Source organism: Schistocerca piceifrons, chromosome 6 (assembly GCF_021461385.2).
Source record: "Schistocerca piceifrons isolate TAMUIC-IGC-003096 chromosome 6, iqSchPice1.1, whole genome shotgun sequence".
Classification (NCBI taxonomy): domain Eukaryota; kingdom Metazoa; phylum Arthropoda; class Insecta; order Orthoptera; family Acrididae; genus Schistocerca; species Schistocerca piceifrons.
In genome coordinates this window covers 356,283,330-356,306,671 of record NC_060143.1, presented here as the reverse complement: position 1 = coordinate 356,306,671, position 23,342 = coordinate 356,283,330, and the positions used below count along the sequence as shown (strand labels likewise).

The 23,342-nt window shown below is 40.8% G+C and overlaps 1 protein-coding gene across 1 annotated transcript in view; it reads right to left on the bottom strand.

The window, feature by feature from the left end:
- Positions 1 to 556: 556 nt before the first annotated feature.
- Positions 557 to 23,342, bottom strand: part of LOC124802709 (39S ribosomal protein L4, mitochondrial) — a gene marked incomplete in the record, with an annotated part of 43,183 nt that continues 20,397 nt past the window's right edge. The window contains 2 exon segments of the mRNA XM_047263671.1: positions 557 to 870; positions 9,468 to 9,541. Of these exon segments, the coding sequence (XP_047119627.1) occupies positions 722 to 870; positions 9,468 to 9,541 (223 nt within the window).

Genomic DNA, 23,342 nt, shown 5'->3' with positions numbered 1-23,342 from the left:
GGAGGACATGGACATGGACAGGGACTGTGAATAGGTGGCACTCGATGGGAGTGTAGGTTGGCCAAGAGGCACACAGAGGTAGCCCATGCCATTGAGATTAACATTATGTTCTGGGTGGTGCAGTGGTTAACACAACTGCTTAGCAAGCAGGAGATCCTGGGTTTGAATTTTCACGTGAATGTCCTGATGCAGCTGACATCAATAATCCCTCCCCTTTCCTTTCCCTTCTTCCCCCCCCCCCCCCCCTCTTCCACCTTCAATTTTACATATAATGAATTATGATGTCAAGGTTGGGCACTATTGTATTAGATATGATGTCGAACATGATTACTACAATGCTGGATATGTAACATACCTGCTAGCAATCACTCTGTGTATAGTAGCAACAATAAATATTTTCAACTATTAGAACTGCCCTTTGGACACAAAAAAGAATATTTAGTATAGAACATTATACAGAAAATACTTAGGCATACACATTAGGTCCAAAACCATGATTCTGAGACTATTCAAGAAAGAGGGTTAATTATAGCCTTTGATCAGTAAACACAAATCATAGCAAAAATTAACATTTATTTCACTCTTATGGACAGAGATACGTACATAACTTCTGATACAGTAGCCAGTAATAAATATAGTCAAAATTTCACAATTAAACTTAAATTGCCCAGCTATCACAGATTCTCATTATTCAATCTGTAAAATTTTTGTTTGGTAATATTTATCCAACTTGACCAATTCTGAACTTCTTGTTCATATGCCGACTATCGCTTCTGTGAATATGATAAAGTAGTTTCTCTTCAATATGATTCACTGCTGCCAATGTAAGCACAAGTGTGTTGTGTTTTAACATACTGTAAACGTTGAGACCTGAAATCAAGTAGATGATTTACCAGCTATAGTTACAGAAATATATATTTTTAAGAACAATTAACTGAATGCAAGAAGTTCATGTGGCACATGTGGAGGAAAAGATACAATTGAGGAACAATTTGTTCAGTATGTATATTGACTATTGTGTGCCATTCCAAACACTCATGCTTGATGGATTAATATTACAAAACATTATTGTAACAACACAGCTCAATATTAGGGACCTTTTAGAACAGAATATGTTTGGCACCTGCCATCTGGCCAGCCACAACATGAAGCCTATTTCATTCTCACCTCTTCTTTAGTTTCCATAGTATCTCTCATTTGCTGTGCCCATACCAACTCCATGCTGTGCCCATACCAACTCCATACAATATCTTTCCTATTTTTGTTTTGTTTTACATTTGTGATTTCTTGTTTTCCACATCTCTTCTTAGTTCTGCCCCAGTACTGTTTCTATTATAACCTCTGTCTTCCTTTTGTTCTTATTCACATTTGTCTTAAGAATTTATTCTACTCTTTTCTTTGACCACTGTTATTATATTACTTTATTTCAGCTTTCTTGTCTATTTATTTCACAGTTAATGTTTCTTTCCAGCTTAACCTACAAATTGGAATTGGAATTTTCTCCCCTTGCATATTTGTAGTGAAAATGAACACTCCAATTTATAAATCACCAGATTTAAAATCATTTGGAAAACATGACATAGGTACATAAAAAAAGAGTTGCATTATTAAGGATTCATGATGAATCTGTCAAATTCCACTTACAACACTACAATAAGCCAGAAAGAACAAAAATGTCACAAACCACTTCATTAAAAATAATAATTAATAGAGTAAAATGTTATCTAGGTACACAATTTTAACCTAATTAAAACAATGATATATGACAACTACATCACAGTCAAGAGAAAAAAAAAATCCAGATAAGCACGAGTAGGACTCACACACACCAAGGGTTCAAAAAAATTTAATTGTGTACCTAGACAGTCCATCCATCCCAGGAATTAAGAATTTCGACCATTGTTGCCTATTATAGGTATTGATACTTGCATGATATCAAAATATGTGACACAAATTCCATATATTTTGATTGTACTATCGTAGAAGTTTAAGTTGTTTACACCACCAAGGACTCATGGACTTTGGTGCATGACATAACTTTCAACTTGATACAGCTGCCCATTCCTGAGAAAAAGACTATTAACAACTGGACGGATGGACAGACAGACAGATAATATGATAAAAAATATATATTTTCTCATGTATTATAATTACAAATTAACAATTTTTGGATCTTTTTCTTTACTTGTACTGTAAAACCTTCCTTTTTGCTAATTTTAATGATTCTAGGTCAGTCATCGTCAAACTTTGTTGCTCAAGAGCCAATACTGACACTGTGGGGTGGCACCTCGGGCCACGTAGATACCAACCCAATTATTAATTGGTGGTGGTAGTGGTTGTTGTTGTTGTTGTTGTTGGGCTGTTGTTGTTGTGGTCTTCAGTCCAAAGACTGGTCTGATGCAGCTCTCCATGCTGCTCTATCCTGTGCAAGCCTGTTCACCTCCGAGTAACTACTGCAACCTACATATTTCTGAATCTGCTTAGTGTATTCATTTCTTGGTGTGCCTCTACAATTTTTACCCTCCATGCTTCCCTCCAATACTAAATTTGTGATCCTTTGATGCCTCAGAATGTGTCTTACCAACTGATCTCTTCTTCTAGTCAAGTTGTGCCACTAATTCCTCTTCTCCACTTCTATTCTCTTCTTTCTAAACTGTTTATCGTAAATTTTTGACTTCCATATGTGGCTACACTCCATACAAATCTATACTCAATGTTAACAAGTTTCTCTTCTTCAGCAATGCTTTCCTTTCCATGACCAGTCTACTATTTAAATCCTCTCTACTTCAACCATCGTAAGTTATTTTGCTGTCCAAATCACAAAACTCATCTTCAGAGTCTCATTTCCTAATCTAATTCCCTCAGCATCACCTGATTTAATTCAACTACATTCCATTATCCTTGTTTTGCTTTTGTTGATGTTCACCTTATATCCTCCTTTTAAGACAATGTCCATTCCGTTCAACTGTTCTTTGAAGTCCTTTGCTGTCAGACAGAACTACAATGTCATCGGCAAACCTCAAGGTTTTTATTTCTTCTCCCTGGATTTTAATCCCTACTCGAAATTTTTCTTTTGTTTTATTTACTGCTTACTCAATATACAGATTGAATAACATCGAGAATAAGCTACAACCTGTCGCACTCCCTTCTCAACCACTGCTTCCCTGTCGTGACCATAGACTTTTATAACTGCCATTTGGTTTCTATTTTGCTACCTGCATTTTACTCCTGCCACCTTCAGAATTTGAAAGAGATATTCTAATCAATATTGTCAAAAGCTTTCTCCTAATCTACAAGTGCTATGAATGTAGGTTTGCCTTTCCTTAATCTATCTTCTAAGATAAGTCGTAGGGTCAATATTGCCTCGCGTGTTCCTACATTTTTACAGAATCCAAACTGATCTTCCCTGAGGTCGGCTTCTACCAGTTTTACCATTCATCTGTAAAGAATCTGTGTTAGTATTTTGCAACTGTGACTTATTAAACTGACAGATAGGTAATTTTCACACCTGTCAGCACCTGCTTTCTTTGGAATTGGAATTTCATATTCTTCCTGAAGTCTGAAAGTATTTCGCCTGCCTCTTACATCTTGCTCACCAAGTGGAAGAGTTTTGTCATGGCTGGCACTCCCAAGGCTATCAATAGTTCTCACGGAATGTTGTCTACTCCTGAGGACTTGTTTTGGTTCTTTCACTGTTCTGTCACATTCTTCACACAGTATCATATCTCCCATCATCATTTATGACCTCCTCCATTTCTGTATTATTGTCCTAAAGTATGCCGTCCTTGTATAGACCCTCTATACACCACTTCCACCTTTCTGCTTTCCCTTCTTTGCTTAGGATTGGTTTTCCATCTGAGCTCTCAATATTCGTACAGTGGGTTCTCTTTTCTCCCAAGGTCTCTCAAATTTTCCTGTAGGTGGCATCTATCTTAGCCATTCAACATTAGCCGTTTTACTTCCTGTCGATCCCAGTTTTGTGACTTTTGCATTCCTTTTCACGTGCTTCATTTACTGCATTTTTTATATTTTCTCCTTTTGTTAATTAAATTCAATATTTTTTATGGTACCCATCCTTTCCCCTGTTCTTTTCAATCATTCCCTAATACTCCCTCTGAAACTCCTTACAACTTCTGCTTCTTTTAGTTTATCCAGATTCCATCTCCTTAAATTCCTACCTTTTTGCAGTTTCTTCAGTTTTAATCTACACTTCATAACAATAAATTGTGGTCAGAGGCCACATCTGCCCCTGCAAATGTCTTAGAATTTAAAACCTGGTTCCTAAACCTCTGCCTCACCATTACGTAATCAATCTGAAACTTTCCGGTGTCACCAGGTCTCTTCCACATATACAACCCTCTTTCGCGATTCTTAAACCAAGTGTTAGTGATGATTAAGTTATGCTCTGCGCAAAATTCCACCAGGTGGCTTCCTCTTTCATTCTTTATTCCCAATCCATATTCACCTACTACTTTTCCTTCTGTTCCTTTTCGTACTATCAAATTCCAGTTTCCCACGACTATTAAATTTTTGTCTCCCTTAACTATCTGAATAATTTCTTTTTTCTCATCATACGTTTCTTATAATCTCCTCATCATCTGTGAGGCTAGTTAGCATATAAACGTGTACTACTGTGGCAGGTATGGGCTTCATGTCTATTTTGGCTACAATAATGCGTTCACTATGCTGTTCGTAATAGCTTATCCACATTCCTATTTTTTTTATTCATTATTAAATCTACTCCTGCATTACCCCTATTTGCTTAATTAGTGAACTACATAAATTAGTATTGTGTTGTACACTTTTTTTGAAAACCAATTTCTTTTTGTGAAGATTGTTATGTAAACACAATTACTGTATTACTAGTTTCCACAATATATATTGCCATCCTCAGGTCCATAAAATTGGGTAGTGGTAGTTTCATCACAAAATGCTTACACCACTCTGTCACATGAGGACTATACAATATGCATAAAGAAGTCAAGGCATTACAGTGACATGCCACATGTATGTACAAACATGCCATGCCATTCACACTCGAGAGTTGCACATACTTTACGATACAACATGTCATTGTAATGCCTCGACTTTTTTATGCATATTGCATAGTCCTCATGTGACAGAGTCGTGTAAGCACTGTATGATGTAATTGCCACTATCCGCTTTCACGGAGCTGAGACTGCAACCAGTAAACCAGCAATTGTGTTTACATGGTGATCTTGGCAAATAAACTGGTTTCCAAAAGAAGACTACAATACAAAATTATAGATCACCTCCTGCAGTGACTAATCACTTCAGGTAACCATAAATTAGTATGTTATGTGCCTCGAGTGGACTAGCTATAATAAGGGTGCAATAAATTGGCTGCCAGTTCTGATAATTAAAAGTTGGCACCATTCACAATACTTTATGATGACTGCTCTGTTTCAGATTTCTGCCACTCTTAGTGACCCAAAGTTGTGAAACTGTAATTGCTTGAGGAGTGCTGCTGTGTTATCTCTGTGAGTGAGTGATTAATTGAATAATAACAGTCGCTGTGCTTATATGTAAATGCATTATGTAATATGAGTCACAATCACAAATATTTACAAAATGTTTTCACTGTCACATTTCTCCTACTTATTGTGTTTTATTACAGTAACTTTAATTGCTACAAATAAGTACCACATCTGAAGATTACCATCAGTGTAATGAGCATTCACAAAGCCATGTTACTTCTGTGTCCAAATTTAAACCATAGCAGCTGATCAGTATGAGCTGCGTACAATTGTGAGTTGTCAATACTGCAGTACAAACAATAAAACATTCCTCCCTCTCATCCTCTAACCCTGCAGTAGCTGACCACTTACCCGTTAGCACCTCAGATAAGTGACCAACTTTACTTAGCTCACAAATTCACCAATGACAATTAAAGAAGCACATCTTAAAATATTAATGCCTTAGTAAGTGCTTTTGCTTGTTAATGAGCAGGAAAACTACACTCTTCAAAAGCTCTTAACATTAGTTGACATTTTAGGATTTGGTTGTTAGTTGCTAGATACATATTACTGTAGAAAATACAGCTGAGAACCATGGACCACATGAATACTTGATTCGCACCATAGTTTGACAACCGCTGTTCTAGGTCAATGGGAAGTATCCTATAGGTTTTGATGAGTGAGTTTGTGAGTATCAGAATATGTGACATAAATGGCTGTACCTTTTGATTGCATTGTCTTGAACCTTGAATTTTTTACACCAAAAAAAGGACTGTAGAGCTTAGCATGTGGCATAAATTTCAATTTGATATGTCTAAATGTTCCTGAGAAACAGGGTTCTTAACTGGCAGACAGACAGACAGATGGACAACAAAGTGGTCCTATAAGGGTTCCGTTTTTGCCAACTGAGGTACAGAACCCGAAAAATAAAAGCAGGGGAGGACCTGAGCAGTATTGCATGGACAGTTGGTTTCCAAATCATACCAGAAAAGACAGAAGTGATGGAACTACGCTGGATGAACCACAATATGCCTAGGGATTTGCAGGTGGGAGAGATGAAGTTGAAAGGGTGAGAACTTCAAATACTTTTGGCATCATACAGGGTCCGGCATAAAAAACTCCCCGATTACAAAGTAACGTGCAGCGGACAGTAGAAGGAGCAGAGTGGTGGGGGGCGCGTCGTTAAGTAGCTGCCTACGTGCCGTTTTCAGTGTACGCCATGGCGTGGTCTGGTGAACATCGTGCCTTCGTAGTGGAAGATTTTATTCAAAATGGCGAATCGCCTATTAATACTCAATGTGCTTTTCGCGTTCGCTTTGCGCTCGGACGACGGGACCCTGTTCCCGATAAGAAAACAATTTATTCTTGGGTTGCTAACTTTTGTGAGACAGGTTCCGCATTAAAAAGGAAACCACCTGGACGACCATGGACTGCAACAGGCCCCGGAAATGTTGATGCAGTTAGAGCTTCAGTTCAACAATCTCCTCGACGATCCGCTAAAAAGCATGCGGCAGCATTACGGGTATCTGATCGAAGTGTGAGAAGAATCTTGCATCGAGATCTTAAAATGCATCCTTACAAAATTGTAACTACGCAGGAACTGAGTGAACGAGACTGTGGTGTCCGTGTAAGTTTGTGCCAAGACCTTCTTCGGAACATTCGTCCCAACGATATTGTGATTTTTTCTGATGAAGCACACTTTCACCTTGCCGGAACAGTGAACAGCCAAAATTGCAGGTACTGGTGTGAACACAATCCCCAAGAACTTCATCAACGACCACTTCATAGCCCTAAAGTAACAGTATGGTGTGCTGTTTACAATTCCGGAGTGATCGGTCCTTACTTTTTCGAAGAAAATGACAGGAATTTAACCGTCAACAGTGAACGCTATTGTGCCATGCTCCGCGACTTTCTCCAACCGCAACTAAGGGAGCTTTTTGGTGAAATAGAGAACGTGTGGTTCCAGCAAGATGGTGCTACTGCCCACACAGTGCGGCAGTCACTGGCATTGGTGAAGGAAATGTTTCCTGGACATGTGATCTCGTTGCGTGGAGACATTGGCTGGCCCCCACGATCGCCGGACTTAACGCCCTGTGATTTCTTTCTTTGGGGCTATTTAAAAGCAAAAGTTTATGAACAACGTCCACAATCTTTACGAGCCCTGAAAGAAGCAATTACACAAGAGGTTGAAGCTATTCCACCTGAAATGACTCAAAGAGTAATGAATAACTTCAGGGAAAGACTCAAACAGTGTGTCGACAGTGCAGGAAGCCATTTAAGGGATGTTTTATTTAAAAAGTAAGACCATAAGAGTATTTTCTAAAATGGCATAATATGTACTTTTATTTAGTATAAATAAAATTGTTCTACCTTATTTGGTTTTGTTTTTATTAGCTTTCCTTAAAGGGGAGGTTTTTCTGCCGGACCTTGTACTTCATTCAGGGGAATAATGTCCAACCAGAAGTAAACCAATGAATCATTAGTGCTTCCATATCATACAACTGACAACCAATCATGAAATTGAGGGTAATCTTAATGAAATTTAAAATTAAGTGCGTAATGCAATAATCCAGGGCTGTTATATGGCATAGAAACATTTGCTATCATCAAGAATGACTCAGAAAAACTGATGGTGTGTGAGAAAAAGATCATGAGAAGGATTTTACCACAGGAAGGAAAAGGGTCAATGAGACTGAAAAATGAAGAAATATATGATGTGAAGAATCAGCCCAATATTGTACTGAACAGGCAAAGATTAAGTGACTACAATGGGCTGCAAAGGTATGAGGATAACTGATTATGCTACCGCAAAAGTAATATTGGCAGGAAGGCCAGAGGAAAAGTGTCCCACTAAGTGCCCCCCCCTCCCCCTCCAGGGAAGGCCAGAACAAGATGGGAGAATTGACTATGGAAAGACTTGCAACAACTAGGATTCACAGGAAACTGGATGAATCTGCACAGGATAGTATACGGTGGAGAAAGTCTGTAATGTCAGCAGATGATCCTTTCCATTTTGGCACATGTCCTATCATCATCTTTGGACCTGCTATTACGAACAGGATGATGACAACAATGGGGGCTGGAATAACTTCAACAGAATGAGATGGAGGAAGTCTCCTAGAATGTTTAGTACAAGTGATTTTGGAATGGAGAGAAGTTGTTGGATTTGTAGGAAGGGAATAAGGATGTGAGCACTTAAGGATCAATTTAAGAACAATTTATTTCCAAATAGTTGAACTTCACTCAGAGTGAACCTCACTCAGAGAGGTGTCTTACAGTGGTTTCATATCTTTGCAAATCAATGAGATACCCTATCACTCTATATGTTGGTCCTTTCCAGCAACTTCCTGTTCCTAGGTTCTACCTTTCACTATCAGAGACGAGCTCTCTACTTGCAACTCATTCTAGTAATATGCAATCAAATACTTTAATCACAATGGGAGACAACTGTGAAACAGTACTTGTTCCTCTTTATATTCTGACACACAAGACATATCATCTATTATTTGTTGCTACAACTAGAGACGAACTGTGCAGAGCCTATTCTTTTCTAACAAGCTGAAAATTCAATATTGTAATTGCTGCTAGATATTTATCAGGAACTCAGTTGTCCTCCTTTGAATATGTACAGACTTCTTGTAGTTTCTACTGCATTTGCATCAAAGTGTCATTCTATAGCATGCCAGCACCTGCTAATCACATTGGTGCCTGAGGTCATTGTCCTCACTTTTTCTGCCACAAGCTGTCAACAACTCTACTTTATACAGTGCAGTGGCCCGCTTTCTGATGTCCATGACACCAGGCTTTGTGAGTTGTCTTACAATTGCTCTTAATAAAGTTTTCCCTTTCCTAAGCCATGCCACTTCTTACAGTAATAAAATTCTATAGCCATGACAGATTTGCAAAGTCCATATTTGCCGTTAGTAAGTAAATATGTAGGTAAGTATGTAAAAAAGATGTTGAGAAATGATAAGAGAATGCACAACATACCGTAAGCAGGCATCAGATTGACATGATTAATCGCATCTGTTGCTGCTGTAATATTCCTGGGCATAATATCCAATCTGGAATGAAAACATCAAAATTTTGGTAATGATATTGCGAAATTACTTAAATGATGGTAGCTGTAATTACAGAGAATGCACGAGAGATTTCAAGTGAATATCAGCATAAATAATGTCAGATACCATTAGAAGGAGAGTAGCATGCACTTTCCTGATGGAAAAACATTAAAAACAAGACCAAGTGATAAATCATGAAGTGAGGCAGAATTGTTTGGTGGGTGATACTGGTGTTTACAATACTTGAATACAAAAATCTTATGTTGCCCCAATACATACGAGGGGGGACCGAAAACAAACCGGATTGTTGTCATAAAAAATTTATTGATGAGCCCTTTTACAAAATTACTTCAGTCACCTTCAAAATACTCTCCATTACATGCAATGCATTTGTCAAGTCTCTTTTCCCACTGTTGGAAGCATGTTTTGACCTCTTCAAGTTTGATATTGTCCAGTGCCCTTTGCGAAGCTGTTTTTACCGCCTCCAATTCGTCATAATGCTCCCCTTTTAGCGTTTTTTTCATTCGTGGAAATAGGAAAAAGTCACACGGGGCTACGTCCGGGGAATACGGAGCGTGGGGAATGACAGACCACCTCTGAGATGCCAAATAGTGGGTCACTCATAAGGCCGTGTGCTGGAGCGTTGTCGTGATGCAGAAACCAGTCACCTGATCGCCAAAGTTCCGGGCGTTTCCTCCTCACTTCCTCTCGCAGATGTCTTAAAACATCCAAGTAAAAGTGCTGGTTAACAGTCTGGCCAGGGGGTACGAATTCCCAATGCACAATTCCACGAACATCAAAAACGACAATGATCATCGTCTTCACATTTGACCTCACTTGCCTTGCTTTTTTTCAGTCTGGGAGAGTTGGGAGTCCTCCACTGGCTTGATGCTTGCTTGGTTTCTGGGTCATACCCGTAACACCAACTCTCATTCCCTGTAATGACTTTGTTCAAGAAGTTTGGATCACATGCAATCTCTGTTTTCAAGTCCTGACACACATTCATGCAGATGGTTTTTTGCTCCTGTGTGAGAAGGTGTGGAACAAATTTAGCAGCAACACGTCTCATGTGCAAATCCTCACTAAAAATCCGCTGGCACGAGCTCCAATTGATTCCTGTCTCTGCTGAAATTTGGTCGATCGTTTGGCGATGATCCTCATTGATCTTTTGGCGGACCTTTTCAATGTTCTCCTCATTTTTACGATGTTGAAGGGCGTCCAGAATGAGCTTGGTCTTCAACACACATCTCACCCCGTTTAAAGTGCCCAAACCACTAGAAAACCTGTGTGCGGCTCATAGCGTCCTCCTGGAAAGCTTCCTGAAGGATTTAGTGTGTCTCCGTTGCAGTTTTTTTTAAGCAGGAAACAAAATTTCACACACATTCTTTGTTCTTTTAAAGTTGCCATAACGACTTCGCAGAGGTAACCTGCCAACAGTCAGAGAAAGACAATACCACACTTGCATGTTCACATGTTCAGCTCTACACTGACGCCGTCTGCACAGCTGTTTCATCAAGGTCTCTACTAACACCATCTAGCGTGAGAACCCTGCACTACATCTACGAGTGACAGCGCCCTCAGAGTCCGGTTTCTTTTGGGTCCCCCGCTCGTATACCTCTTTTACTATTTGTCTCATGTATGTACCAATTCAGAATAGAAAGCTGTGAAAACACTCTCTCTCTCTCTCTCTCTCTCTCTCTCTCTCTCTCTCTCTCTCTCTGAAGATTAGACCGCTTCAGCTGTAAGTCCTTTCTTTATAAGAATGACTGGTTTCATAGCATTTTAGCTGCATCATCAGGTGCAATAAAGTCAAGTCATGTTCCCAATGAGATTCTGATGATGCAAGCAGCTAAAATGTTTTGAAATGGGTTGTGCTTATTAGAAAAGGACTTACAGCTGAAGCAGTCTTATCTTCAAAATGGTATATCCAGGATGTGGCTGCCATGACTTTAAAGTCAACTGCACAAAAATAATAAGCTACCGAAAAAGTTACATGGGAAAAGTTTACTAAAGAGGCCAGTTCTACAATCTGCACTCATCACACCTAGTGAAATGTAATCAGAACAGGAGATCATGAAAAGATGTAGGAATGATAACAGATGAAGGCAAAGATTACCCACAGCATGGTATATATTCCTCTTGATAACGATGTTGTCTTCTCTCTAGGAAGTGATTCAAGCACTCTAGTGGCAGTCTATCCCATTCCTGATAATGGCTTATGGCAGGTTTGGAAGAGTTGTTGGTGGCAACTGAACATTGCAATTCATTGTTTCAATGTATCCCAGACATGCTGCATAGGACTGTGACCTGGCTATTTCACTGATCAGTCCATGTGGTGAATACTTTCAGCTGAGAGAAATCCATTCATCAGAGCAACTCAATGTGGATGAATATTATTTATGAAGAAGTAACCTGGACCAACTGCTACTCAGAAGTCACACACATAGTTGTAGATGTCCAACATTATGCTTCCCAATAACACTACATAACCAACACAAGCCAGGTCAATTTTCATGATGTTCCTGCAATTTTGTCACCTGCTGCATTGTCTCCTGATGAATATGCAAGAGCCTTCTGTTCTCAGATGTCCACCTGAGCGCAGCTATGAATGAAAGTTGAGATTTTGTTAGTGTACCTTGTTATCATCTTTTCACTTTTGTTCAGTAATACCTCATTAAGTCTCCTGTAGCTATGCAGTATTCTGCAGCTGCAGATTTTCAGGGTAGGTTGATACTGGTTTGTCTCTTGTCCTCCTGAGACCAGTCTTGGCTTTCCTCACAGTTTACCCGATATATGCCTTAAGCCCTTACATGGAATATGACGGATGCCTGGTTTATGGAGCCCTGAGCCATGTTTCACTGCTCATGTTTTTGGAGTTGGACAAAAATGCATTTAATATTATGCCAAGCCAGGAATCTGCTGATCTTATTCGAAACTCTGCCAGTGTACAGCAGATAGGCCTTTGTTTTATTCTCCTCATCATGTTCTGTTTAATGGGCCTGTACCTCCCGCCTGAAAGCACACACTGGATCCGAGATATCCATTTTTCTTGAATACATCTTTAAAGTGGCTGAGCTGTGTTCTTAGTAAGATATTGCCTGGCTCTTGAGGACCAGTGTACATAGAACAGAATCATTCTGTGAACTGAAGTGGGATTCATCTGTGAAGATAACACTTTTCCATTCATTCATGGTCCAATCTTACTGTGACTGTCTATACAATTAATGATCCCATATGTGCATTTCCCTGATTGGAGCACATACTTCTGGGCATCTGGCATACCATTTACACAGAGTGAATGGAAACTGCAGCTCCTGAGATAGTTGCACATATAAAATTTGCTAACAAAGTCTTTCTGACTTCATTGGATTTTTTTTCAAACTGTTAAGACCAGATATTGCATTTGGTTGGCCTTGTACTGATCACTAACAACAATTTGCTCTAAACTGTACCTGCCACCGGATCCTTTGTGGCACATTCAACACTACTGAGACTATTGTTTGACCCTGACCTGCTTCAAGGCTTCTCAGAATTCTGCTAAGGAAGCAAAGCCCAAATGGCATCTTTGATGGGCATCACATTGTTAACTTCACAAAGAGGCTACTCTCTGCTCCTGCACTTACAGATATCAACAATGAAACTTTTAAAATTTTCATAAAATATCCTGGCCTTTCGAGATCATTACTTCACACAATAAAACTAATGACAAGTTTGGTAAAACCCCCACAACTGCTGGCAGGGCTACAGAAGAATCTTCTCCAAGAGTAATATACATAATTGCTCTAGTGCACTGGCAAATCAAACCTAGTGTATGAAAAACAATGTGGATAGTACACTACTGGCCATTAAAATTGCTACATCAAGAAGAAATGCAGATGATAAACGGGTATTCATTGGACAGATATATTATACTAGAACTGTCATGTGATTACATTTTCATGCAATTTGGGTGCATAGATCCTGAGAAATCAGTACCCAGAACAACCACCTCTGGCCGTAATAACAGCCTTGATACACCTGGGCATTGAGTCAAACAGAGCTTGGATGGTGCGTACAGGTACAGCTACCCATGCAGCTTCAACACGATACCACAGTTCATGAAGAGTAGTAACTGGCGTATTGTGGCGAGCCAGTTGCTTGGCCACCATTGACCAGACTTTTTCAATTGTTGAGAGATCTGGAGAATGTGCTGGCCATGGCAGCAATCGAACATTTTCTGTATCCAGAAAGGCCCGTACAGCACCTGCAACATGCGGTCCTGTTGAAATGTAGAGTTTCGCAGGGATCGAATGAAGGGTAGAGCTATGGGTTGTAACACATTTGAAATGTAACGTCCACTGTTCAAAGTGCCGTCAATGCGAACAAGAGGTGACCGAGACGTGTAACCAATGGCACCCCATACCATCACGCTGGGTGATACGGCAGTATGGCGATGACGAATACATGCTTCCAATGTGTGTTCACCACGATGTCGCCAAACACGGATGTGACCATCATGATGCTGTAAACAGAACCTGGATTCATCTGAAAAATGAAGTTTCGCGATTCATGCACCCAGGTTCATCATTGAGTACACAATCGCAGGCACTCCTGTCTGTGATGCAGTGTCAAGGGTAACCGCAGCCATGGTCTCCGAGTTGATAGTCCATGCTGCTGCAAATGTCGTCGAACTGTTCGTGCAGATGATTTTTGTCATCCAAACGCTCCTATCTGTTGACTCAGGGATCGAAACGTGGCTGCACGATCCGTTACAGCCATGTGGATAAGATTCATGTCATCTTGACTGCTAGTGATACGAGGCTGTTGGGATCCAGCACGGCATTCTGTATTACCCTCCTGAACCCACCAATTCCATATTCTGCTAACAATCATTGGATCTCGACCAATGCGAGCGGCAATGTCGCGATACAATAAACCACAATCGCGATAGCCTACAATCCGACCTTTATCAAAGTCGGAAACATGATGGTATGCATTTCTCCTCATTACACGAGGCATCACAACAGCGTTTCATCAGGCAATGCCGGTCAACTGCAGTTTGTGTATGAGAAATCGGTTTGAAACTTTCCTCACGTCACTATGTTGTAGCTGTCACCACCGGCACCTACCTTATGTGAATCCTCTGAAAAGCTAATCATTTGCATATCACAGCATCTTCTTCCTGTCAGTTAAATTTCGTCTATGTAGCACGTCGTCTTCACGGTGTAGCAATTTTAATGGCCAGTAGTGTATATTCTCTGAATCCTGCACATGGTTTAAATTAATTTATGAGCAGAAAAGTCCAAAAGTAGCCACTTCTACAGCAGCAGCAAAAGAAAATAGATGGATAACTGGAGGTATTACAAAGCTCTCAGAGACACTTAACTTTGTCAGTTTTTACAATACCACTACACTAACCCACAGTCACTTGATTACTATTAAAAGTATTAAAAGATATACAGGAGAGAGCTGCTTACTGGACAAAAAAAACAACATTCAATGACAAAATAATAAATAGTGCACAAAATAAAAGCAAAGTAATTTTGGGTGTCATAAAACAAGAAAATGGAAAAGACAGACACAAGTTTAATACCATACAAATAAAATATGAGGATAGAACAATAGAAAATCCTTAGAACTTGTCAAATTCTGTAAATGACTACTTCTCTGGTATTGCGGAGAAGTTGCAACAAAATCTTCCTAAAACATATGTAGCACCCACAAGACTTACACAGCAAGCACATCTTGCGGATTTGATGGAAAAATTAGGTCAGGGTCATTTCTTTTCAAAAATTGATCTCCAAGAGGCCTCCCTGCAGCTATCTTTAGATGAAGAGTCAAAGAATCCAGTAGCGCTTTCGTCCCAGCTATTTTCTAAAGTTTCCTTGAGCAACTCACATCACAAGTACCTTCTTGTTCTAACTATCTAGGTGATACAGTTGTTTCTGGTCATACACCAGCAGGACACTTACCAAATTTGGAGGCATTGTTTCAAGTATTGTTCAGAGTGAGACTGACGTGCAACTACTCCAAGTGTTCCTTCTTTCACACGGAAATTGAGTACCTTGGCCACGTGATTAATCTATCTGTCACACTCACACCTAGTGGTCATTTGTGCCTTGTCTGCACCAACCAATCTATCAGAATTGCAAGCTGTAATGAGGAATCTAACCTATTACATCCATTTTATCCCGAATGTTGCTCAGATCACAGTACCTCTGAATATGGCACTGCACAAGCATTTTGTTCATATGGTCATCCGAATGTCAGAATGCTTTCCAGTGGCTGGAAGATGCACTACTAAGTGATCGATGTTTGGTTCGCTTTGATCCCAGCAAGCCGGTCACTCTTGCAGTAGATGCCTCATCTTATGGCACTGGTGCAGTGCTGTCAACCTGCATGGGCTCCAATGACAGGCCAACCGCATTTGCGTCAAAGACACTGACCAAGGCCCAATGCAACTACAGCCAATTTGAAAAGGAGGTATTGGCTATCATTTATGGGGTCACGCACTTCCATCAAAACCTGTGCAGCCACTTTTCTCTAGTCACAGACCACAGACAGCTCTATTCAGATCCTCCCAGCCTGTCCAAGCACATACAGTACAGAAGTTACAACGGTGGGACCTTCTTTTGTGGGCATATCGGCCCACTATCAAACACCCTAACACCTGTCGAGGCTCCCTATTGGCTCCGATGCTGCATTTCATTCCTCCAAGAACTCTTGTCATCACATTGATTCAGAAGAAATCCAGCTTTGGAAGGTTTTCTGGTCACCTTCCACTGTGTGGCACAAGAGACAGTATCGGACCCAGTTTTGCAGATGGTGCCCAAGTTTGTTCGTTGTGGGTGGCCGCGGAGTCTGAAGGAGATATGCCACTCAGTGGTTCATTGCTACTTTACTCATTGACATACCATCTCTGTACAGATTGGCACCTTCCTGATGCACACTGAAAGTGGTGATGCAAGATTCATGGTCACTCAGTCCCTCCAGCGAAAAGTTCTTCCATTGTTGCACCAAGGACATTGGAGTATTGTCCGCACCAAGCAGATGACAAAGTGCCACTGTACATCGCCAAGAATGGATGTACAATTAGAGGTCATGACTTCACAGTGTGCAATGTGTGCAGGGTATCAGTCTGCTCCCTCATGGCAGTACTTTGAGTGGCCATATCCTGACAGACCTTGGCAATGCCTGCTCATACGTTCTGCTGAGCCATACTGGAGCATGCACTGGCTGATGGTTGTCGATACATATGGCAAGTTTTCCAGCATCGTTCCACTGAAGTCTACTACTTCAGTCACCACAGTATCAGCTCGTATGTCAATCTTCTGCACTGGAGGCTTACCTCAGGTGATAGCGTCAGATAATGGACTGCAGTTCACATCTTGGGAGTTTGAACAATTTTGTGCAGACAATGTCCTTATGGCACCCTTTCATCCACAGGTGAATGGTGAAGCCAAACGCTTTGTAAGGACCTTTAAATCACACATAATCAAGTTACAAGCCATCCACACACAGGACCAGGCTTTGACAGTTTTTCTCTTGTCATATCGCTCCCTGTCCGAAGATGAAAGTCATCAGCACAGCTCCTGCATGGACAACACCACAGGACTTCACTCCATTTTTTATGTCTGCCACACAGGCCTTATGCCCCTCCTTCCGACTCACAGTTTTGATCTCAGCAACCAGTGTTATTTTGTGCATTTGGCAGGGGTTGGAGATGGGAATCGGGTGTGGTGTCTGAGGTGGTATCCCATTCGACCTACATAATCCATGGTCCAGCAGGCATCAGAACAAGCTTTGGCCGAATCCACTCAGGAGATTTTTCTGCTCTCTTTTTGTTCACAGATCCAACATGCAGCCAGGGCATGCAGCAGCCACCGTCATAGTTGCAGATGTCACCTCCAGCAGACAGTTGTCTCTGCAGTGGGAGACATCCATGGACGCTGACCTGGCACTGCTGCCAGCATCACAGTTGTACTGGCACCTCTTCACACAGCCACCAACAGGGTCGCACTCGGTTTCCTGGCTGGATGCCCTGGAGGGCGCAGATGTAATTGCCAGCAGCCTGCCTGTTGCATCATCTACCTCTGTGCCTATGGCCACTGAAGCGCACCCTGTGACTGGTTTTCTGGTCAGAATTTTCAGCCACACATAGTGTGTACACTGCGTTGTGGGTGGGTGCTTGGCATTGACTGAAGATTTGACACCTACCTCCTCAATTATCTTGGGGCTTCATCTCCCCCCCCCCCTCCCCTCCCCACCACGTGGCCCATCTCCATACCCAATGCTAGGGCAGATGATTGAGAGAGGGGAGATGGGGAATGTGGTGTCATTTAGTATTGAGAGTGGTGCAAGAAGTACCAACCACTGTGGAACTACTGAACAATAAAGTGGTATCATGAGGCACCAATGAGATTCTAGAAATAAGCCATGCCTCCTGTAGTTGTGAGGCACCACCACCATGCATTTGCCTTCAAACAGTGTTGCCAGAAGCCAGGAGGGCAGTTCTGTTGAAGGTCAGATCCTGCCCACTTCCAGGAAGTTCCTATTGCACTAACATCATCGTGCTGCCTACTCACCATCAGACAGCCTGTGTCAATCATTGGGGAGTGAAGAGACTTCCGTCTCCTGTGACCTGTGCCTATGTGCCAACACTAGCAGAACTGTATCAACAAGTGTTTACAAATTTGTGTTTTCTAGCAACTGTAGTGAAGCCAAAGTAAGGCCATTCTAAACTTGTATTGATTCGCCACTCACTCAGTAGTCGTGGTTCATTTGGTGTGTTCTGAACTGTAAGTCCACAGGTGCAGTTTCATAGATACAGCCGAACCTGACAAGCAAAGATAAGTTTTGTTGCAATTAATAAAGTATTACTTGTTCGGAGTTTGCTAATTTACTGTACTATCACTAGTCACCTCATTGTCCAGAAGTCAGACACAACACTAACAACTGGGCAATATGTAAATGTAGCACTGAACATAAAGAAAACAAACAGTATGCACTTCAGCCTAAAGAATGAACATATTTCTGTCACATTAAGCACAGTTGATAAATTTATAGATTGTGTAACAAACAAAAAGTTTTTAGGGATGAATACTGAAAGTCAGCTGACATGGAACGAACACGTAAAGATGCTGGCAAGAAGAACGTCATCAGCATTCTCTGTTCTTAGAGTTCTATCATCAATTTGTTACAGACCACATCTTGTGGTGACATACTATTCCTATGTATTTCCATTTCTTGGCTATGATATCCTTTTTTGGGGATCAATGGCATAAAAACTGGGTACAGTCTTTAAACTGCAGAAAACGGCTGTAAAAATAATAGCTAGAAATAGGAACAAGGCTCACTGTAAAAAACTGTTAAAAAACTGCATCCTTACTGTTGTAACAAATGAGTGCACTGTCAATCTGTTGTGCATATCAAAGAAAACAGTACTAGGTATTTCACTAATAGTTCTATATATAATCATGGAACATAAGCTAGTTTGGACTTACATTTATCAAGGGAAAACAATCAAAAAATTCAAAACATCATTTTCTATCAGGGAATTAAATTGTATAATAAATTGACCACGGAGATGAAAAATATTCTTAAAATACAACTGTTTAAAAAGGCAACTAAAACATTCTTCATGAATAATGCATACTACACCATCAAAGATTATGTATATTCAGAGTAGCAGTTAATAATGAAAGGGGATAACTGCAACACAATATCACATTACATTACTGTAATGCTTTTGCAAGAAAATTATGTGCCAAGATCTACAGTGCATGATAGCAATGTCTTGTCATTATCCTGTGCCTAAAATTTCACTAATCATGGTGGGGGGAGGGGGTATTTACTCAGTTATGCCCTTTCTGAGATACTAGAGTTGAAAAGTCATTAATTTTGTGGATTTTTTTGAGAACTTCTGCCCCATGTATCCAAAAAACTATAAATGCAAAAATGACCAAATATGCTGATATCATAAAAAAATCTACATGGAACATGATCACAAAAGTAGAGCTTCCTAAACCAATTACATGAAGAGAGTAAACAGTTCAAACTTGACAAGAATTCTTTTGTGATACACAGCCATCACTCCATCATCACACTCAGTCTTTTCACTTCTCTCCTTTTTCGATGTTCCCCCCCTCCCCCCCCCCCCCCACCCAAAGATCTCTCCCCTGCCCTCCACCTAACCTGCAGCACTTCACTGTCCACCACCCCTACCATACTATTCCTCCCCATCCCCACCCTAGCCTCCTCCATACCCCCACCCAGTCGCCACTCGTATCATGCACTGGTGCTGCTACTCGCGGTGTGGTTTCAGTTGCCTAAGACTGCACTTGTTTGTGAGAGTTGCACGTGTGTGTGTGTGTGTGTGTGTGTGTGTGTGTGTGAGTGAGAGAGAGAGAGAGAGAGAGAGAGATGAATGTCTTAAGGACTAAAAGCATTATTTGTGACAGTCTTTTTGTTGTGCCTACCTGTGACTCAGCATCTCCGCTATATGGTGAGTAGCAACTTTCCTTTTCATAACATTGTTACATTCCATCCTAAATTCTCTATTGTTTGATTTTTGCCTGACGGGTTTTCTTTGATCATAACCCAGTGCTGTTTTCCTATGTTACTATTTTCTTATGTATCACTATACTCAATGTCTGTCCTTCTTTCTTTTCTTTCCTGTGTTCCTCTTGTTGCCTTACATACCACACTGCACGCTCTACTTATGAGCCATACTGTTCAACCGTCTCAGCCGTGCACAACAGACAGCTACAAGAGCACACTGTCGGTGCAGCATCTTATGTGCCACATTACTCTTACCAATATAATTAATCCTATACTTTCAAACTGATCACTCTCCCTGCGTCACTCTCCCGTATTTCCACATGTTATTTCCTGCAGCTTTCAAAAGGCTCTGAGCACTATGGGACTTAACATCTGAGGTCATCAGTACCCCTCCCCCTCAGCTTTCAGTGCCACATGATCTTGTATCTCATTCTATGAACCACTCCCCAACCCCACTCTTTCTCCGCCTCAACCCAGGACCTATGATGTTTTGAGTACTAGTCAAAGAAGCTACTCACAGACCATAGATGGTAAACTACCTTACAAACATCAAAATTTGCTCAGTCTCCAAAGCTTGTCCCCATGTCCCTACTGTGTACCCTTGTTGTTGTTGTTGCTGCTGTTGTGGTCCTCAGTCCTGAGACTGGTTTGATGCAGCTCTCCATGCTACTCTATCCTGTGCAAGCTTCTTCATCTCCCAGTACTTACTGCAACCTACATCCTTCCGAATCTGCTTAGTGTATCATCTCTTGGTCTCCCTCTACGATTTTTACCCTCCACACTGCCCTCCAATGCTAAATCTGTGATCCCTTGATGCCTCAGAACATGTCCTACCAACCGGTCCCTTCTTCTTGTCAAGTTGTGCCACAAACTCCTCTTCTCACCAATTCTATTCAATACCGCCTCATTAGTTATGTGATCTACCCATCTAATCTTCAGCATTCTACTGTAGCACCACATTTCGAAAGCTTCTATTCTCTTCTTGTCCAAACTATTTATCGTCCTTGTTTCACTTCCATACACGGCTACACTCCATACAAATACTTTCTGAAATGACTTCCTGACACTTAAATCTATATTTGATGTTAACAAATTTCTCTTCTTCAGAAACGTTTTCCTTGCCATTGCCAGTCTACATTTTATATCCTCTCTACTTTGACCATCATCAGTTATGTTGCTCCCAAAATAGCAAAACTCCTTTACTACTTTAAGCGTCTGATTTCCAAATCTAATTCCCTCAGCATCACCCAACTTAATTCGACTGCATTCCATTATTCTCGTTTTGCTTTTGTTGATGTTCATCTTATATCCTCCTTTCAAGACACTGTCCATTCCGTTCAACTGCTCTTCCAAGTCCTTGACAGAATTACAATGTCATCGGCGAACCTCAAAGTTTTTATTTCTTCTCCATGGATTTTAATACCTACTCCGAATTTTTCTTTTGTTTCCTTTACTGCTTGCTCAATACACTGATTGAATGACATCTCACTCCCTTCCCAACTACTGCTTCCCTTTCATGCCCCTCGGCTCTTATACCTGCCATCTGGTTTCTGTACAAATTGTAAATAGCCTTTCGCTCCCTGTATTTTACCCCTGCAACCTTTAGAATTTGAAAGAGAGTATTCCAGTCAACAATGTCAAAAGCTTTCTCTAAGTCTACAAATACTAGAAACGTAGGTTTGCCTTTCCTTAATCTTTCTTCTAAGATAAGTCATAGAGTCAGTATTGCCTCACGTGTTCCAATATTTCTATGGAATCTAAACTAATCTTCCCCGAGGTTGGCTTCTACCAGTTTTTCCATTCGTCTGTAAAGAATTCACATTAGTATTTTGCAGCTGTGACTTATTAAACTGATAGTTTGGTAATTTTCACATCTGTCAACACCTGCTTTCTTTGGGATTGGAATTATTATATTCTTCTTGAAGTCTGAGGGTATTTCACCTGTCTCATACATCTTGCTCACCAGATGATAGAGTTTTGTCAGGACTGGCTCTCCCAAGGCCGTCAGTAGTTCCAATGGAATGTTGTCTACTCCCGGGGCCTTGTTTCGACTCCGGTCTTTCAGTGCTCTGTCAAACTCTTCACGCAGTATTGTATCTCCCATTTCATCTTCATCTACATCCTCTTCCATTTCCATAATATTGTCCTCAAGTACATCGTCCTTGTATAGACCCTCTATATACTCCTTCCACCTTTCTGCTTTCCCTTCTTTGCTTAGGACTGGGTTTCCATCTGAGCTCTTGATATTCATACAAGTGGTTCTCTTTTCTCCAAAGCCCTCTTTAATTTTCCTGTAGGCAGTATCTATCTTACCCATAGTTCTACAGCCTTACATTCGTCCTCTAGCTATCCCTGCTCAGCCATTTTGCACTTCCTGTCGATCTCATTTTTGAGACTTTGTATTCCTTTTTGCCTGCTTCATTTAGTTCATTTTTATTTTTCCTCCTTTTTCAATTAAATTCAATATTTCTTCTGTTACCCAAAGATTTGTACTAGGCCTCATCTTTTTACCTACTTGATCCTCGGCTGCCTTCACTACTTCATCCCTCAGAGTGGCCCATTCTTCTTCTACTGTATTTCTTTCCCCCATTCGTGACAATTGTTCCCTTATGCTCTCCCTGAAACTCTGTACAACCTCTGGTTTAGTCAGTTTATCTAGGTCCCATCTCCTTAAATTCCCAGCTTTTTGCAGTTTCTTCAGTTTTAATCTACAGTTCATAACCAATAGATTGTGGTCAGAGTCCACATCTGCCCCTGGAAATGCCTTACAATTTAAAACCTGGTTCCTAAATCTCTGTCTTACCCTTGGTCTCAGTTAAAAACATAGCAGTGTATTCTAATCTCGATCGATCCTTTATAATCGAGTCCCAATATAATGACACATGAGCAAAGGGCCTCATCTTTTCAAATATCTTGCATCTGTTCTCCTGGCAATGTTCAGCCAACCTCCCTTTACTTGATGTGTCTTGTATTTTCAGCACAACACCCAGCTACAGCGCCAATATTATGACCTATCTAGACACTGCTGAATTTGCAAGGGACACCGTGCACATTGGGCACACAAAGACCTCCTTCGTCACAAGGTGTAACATATCTCGTGCCTTGGAGGTGGGCCTGAACACTTGTCTCATCCTACATCTCTGCAGCATGCATTCTGTCTTGCTGGTCATTGCGTCATACTATGGAAGGATTCCATCCAGTTAGGCAATTTCCGCCGATTCAGGAGGCATACTTCGTTGGTGGTATTTGAAAGCAGTTTCAATGT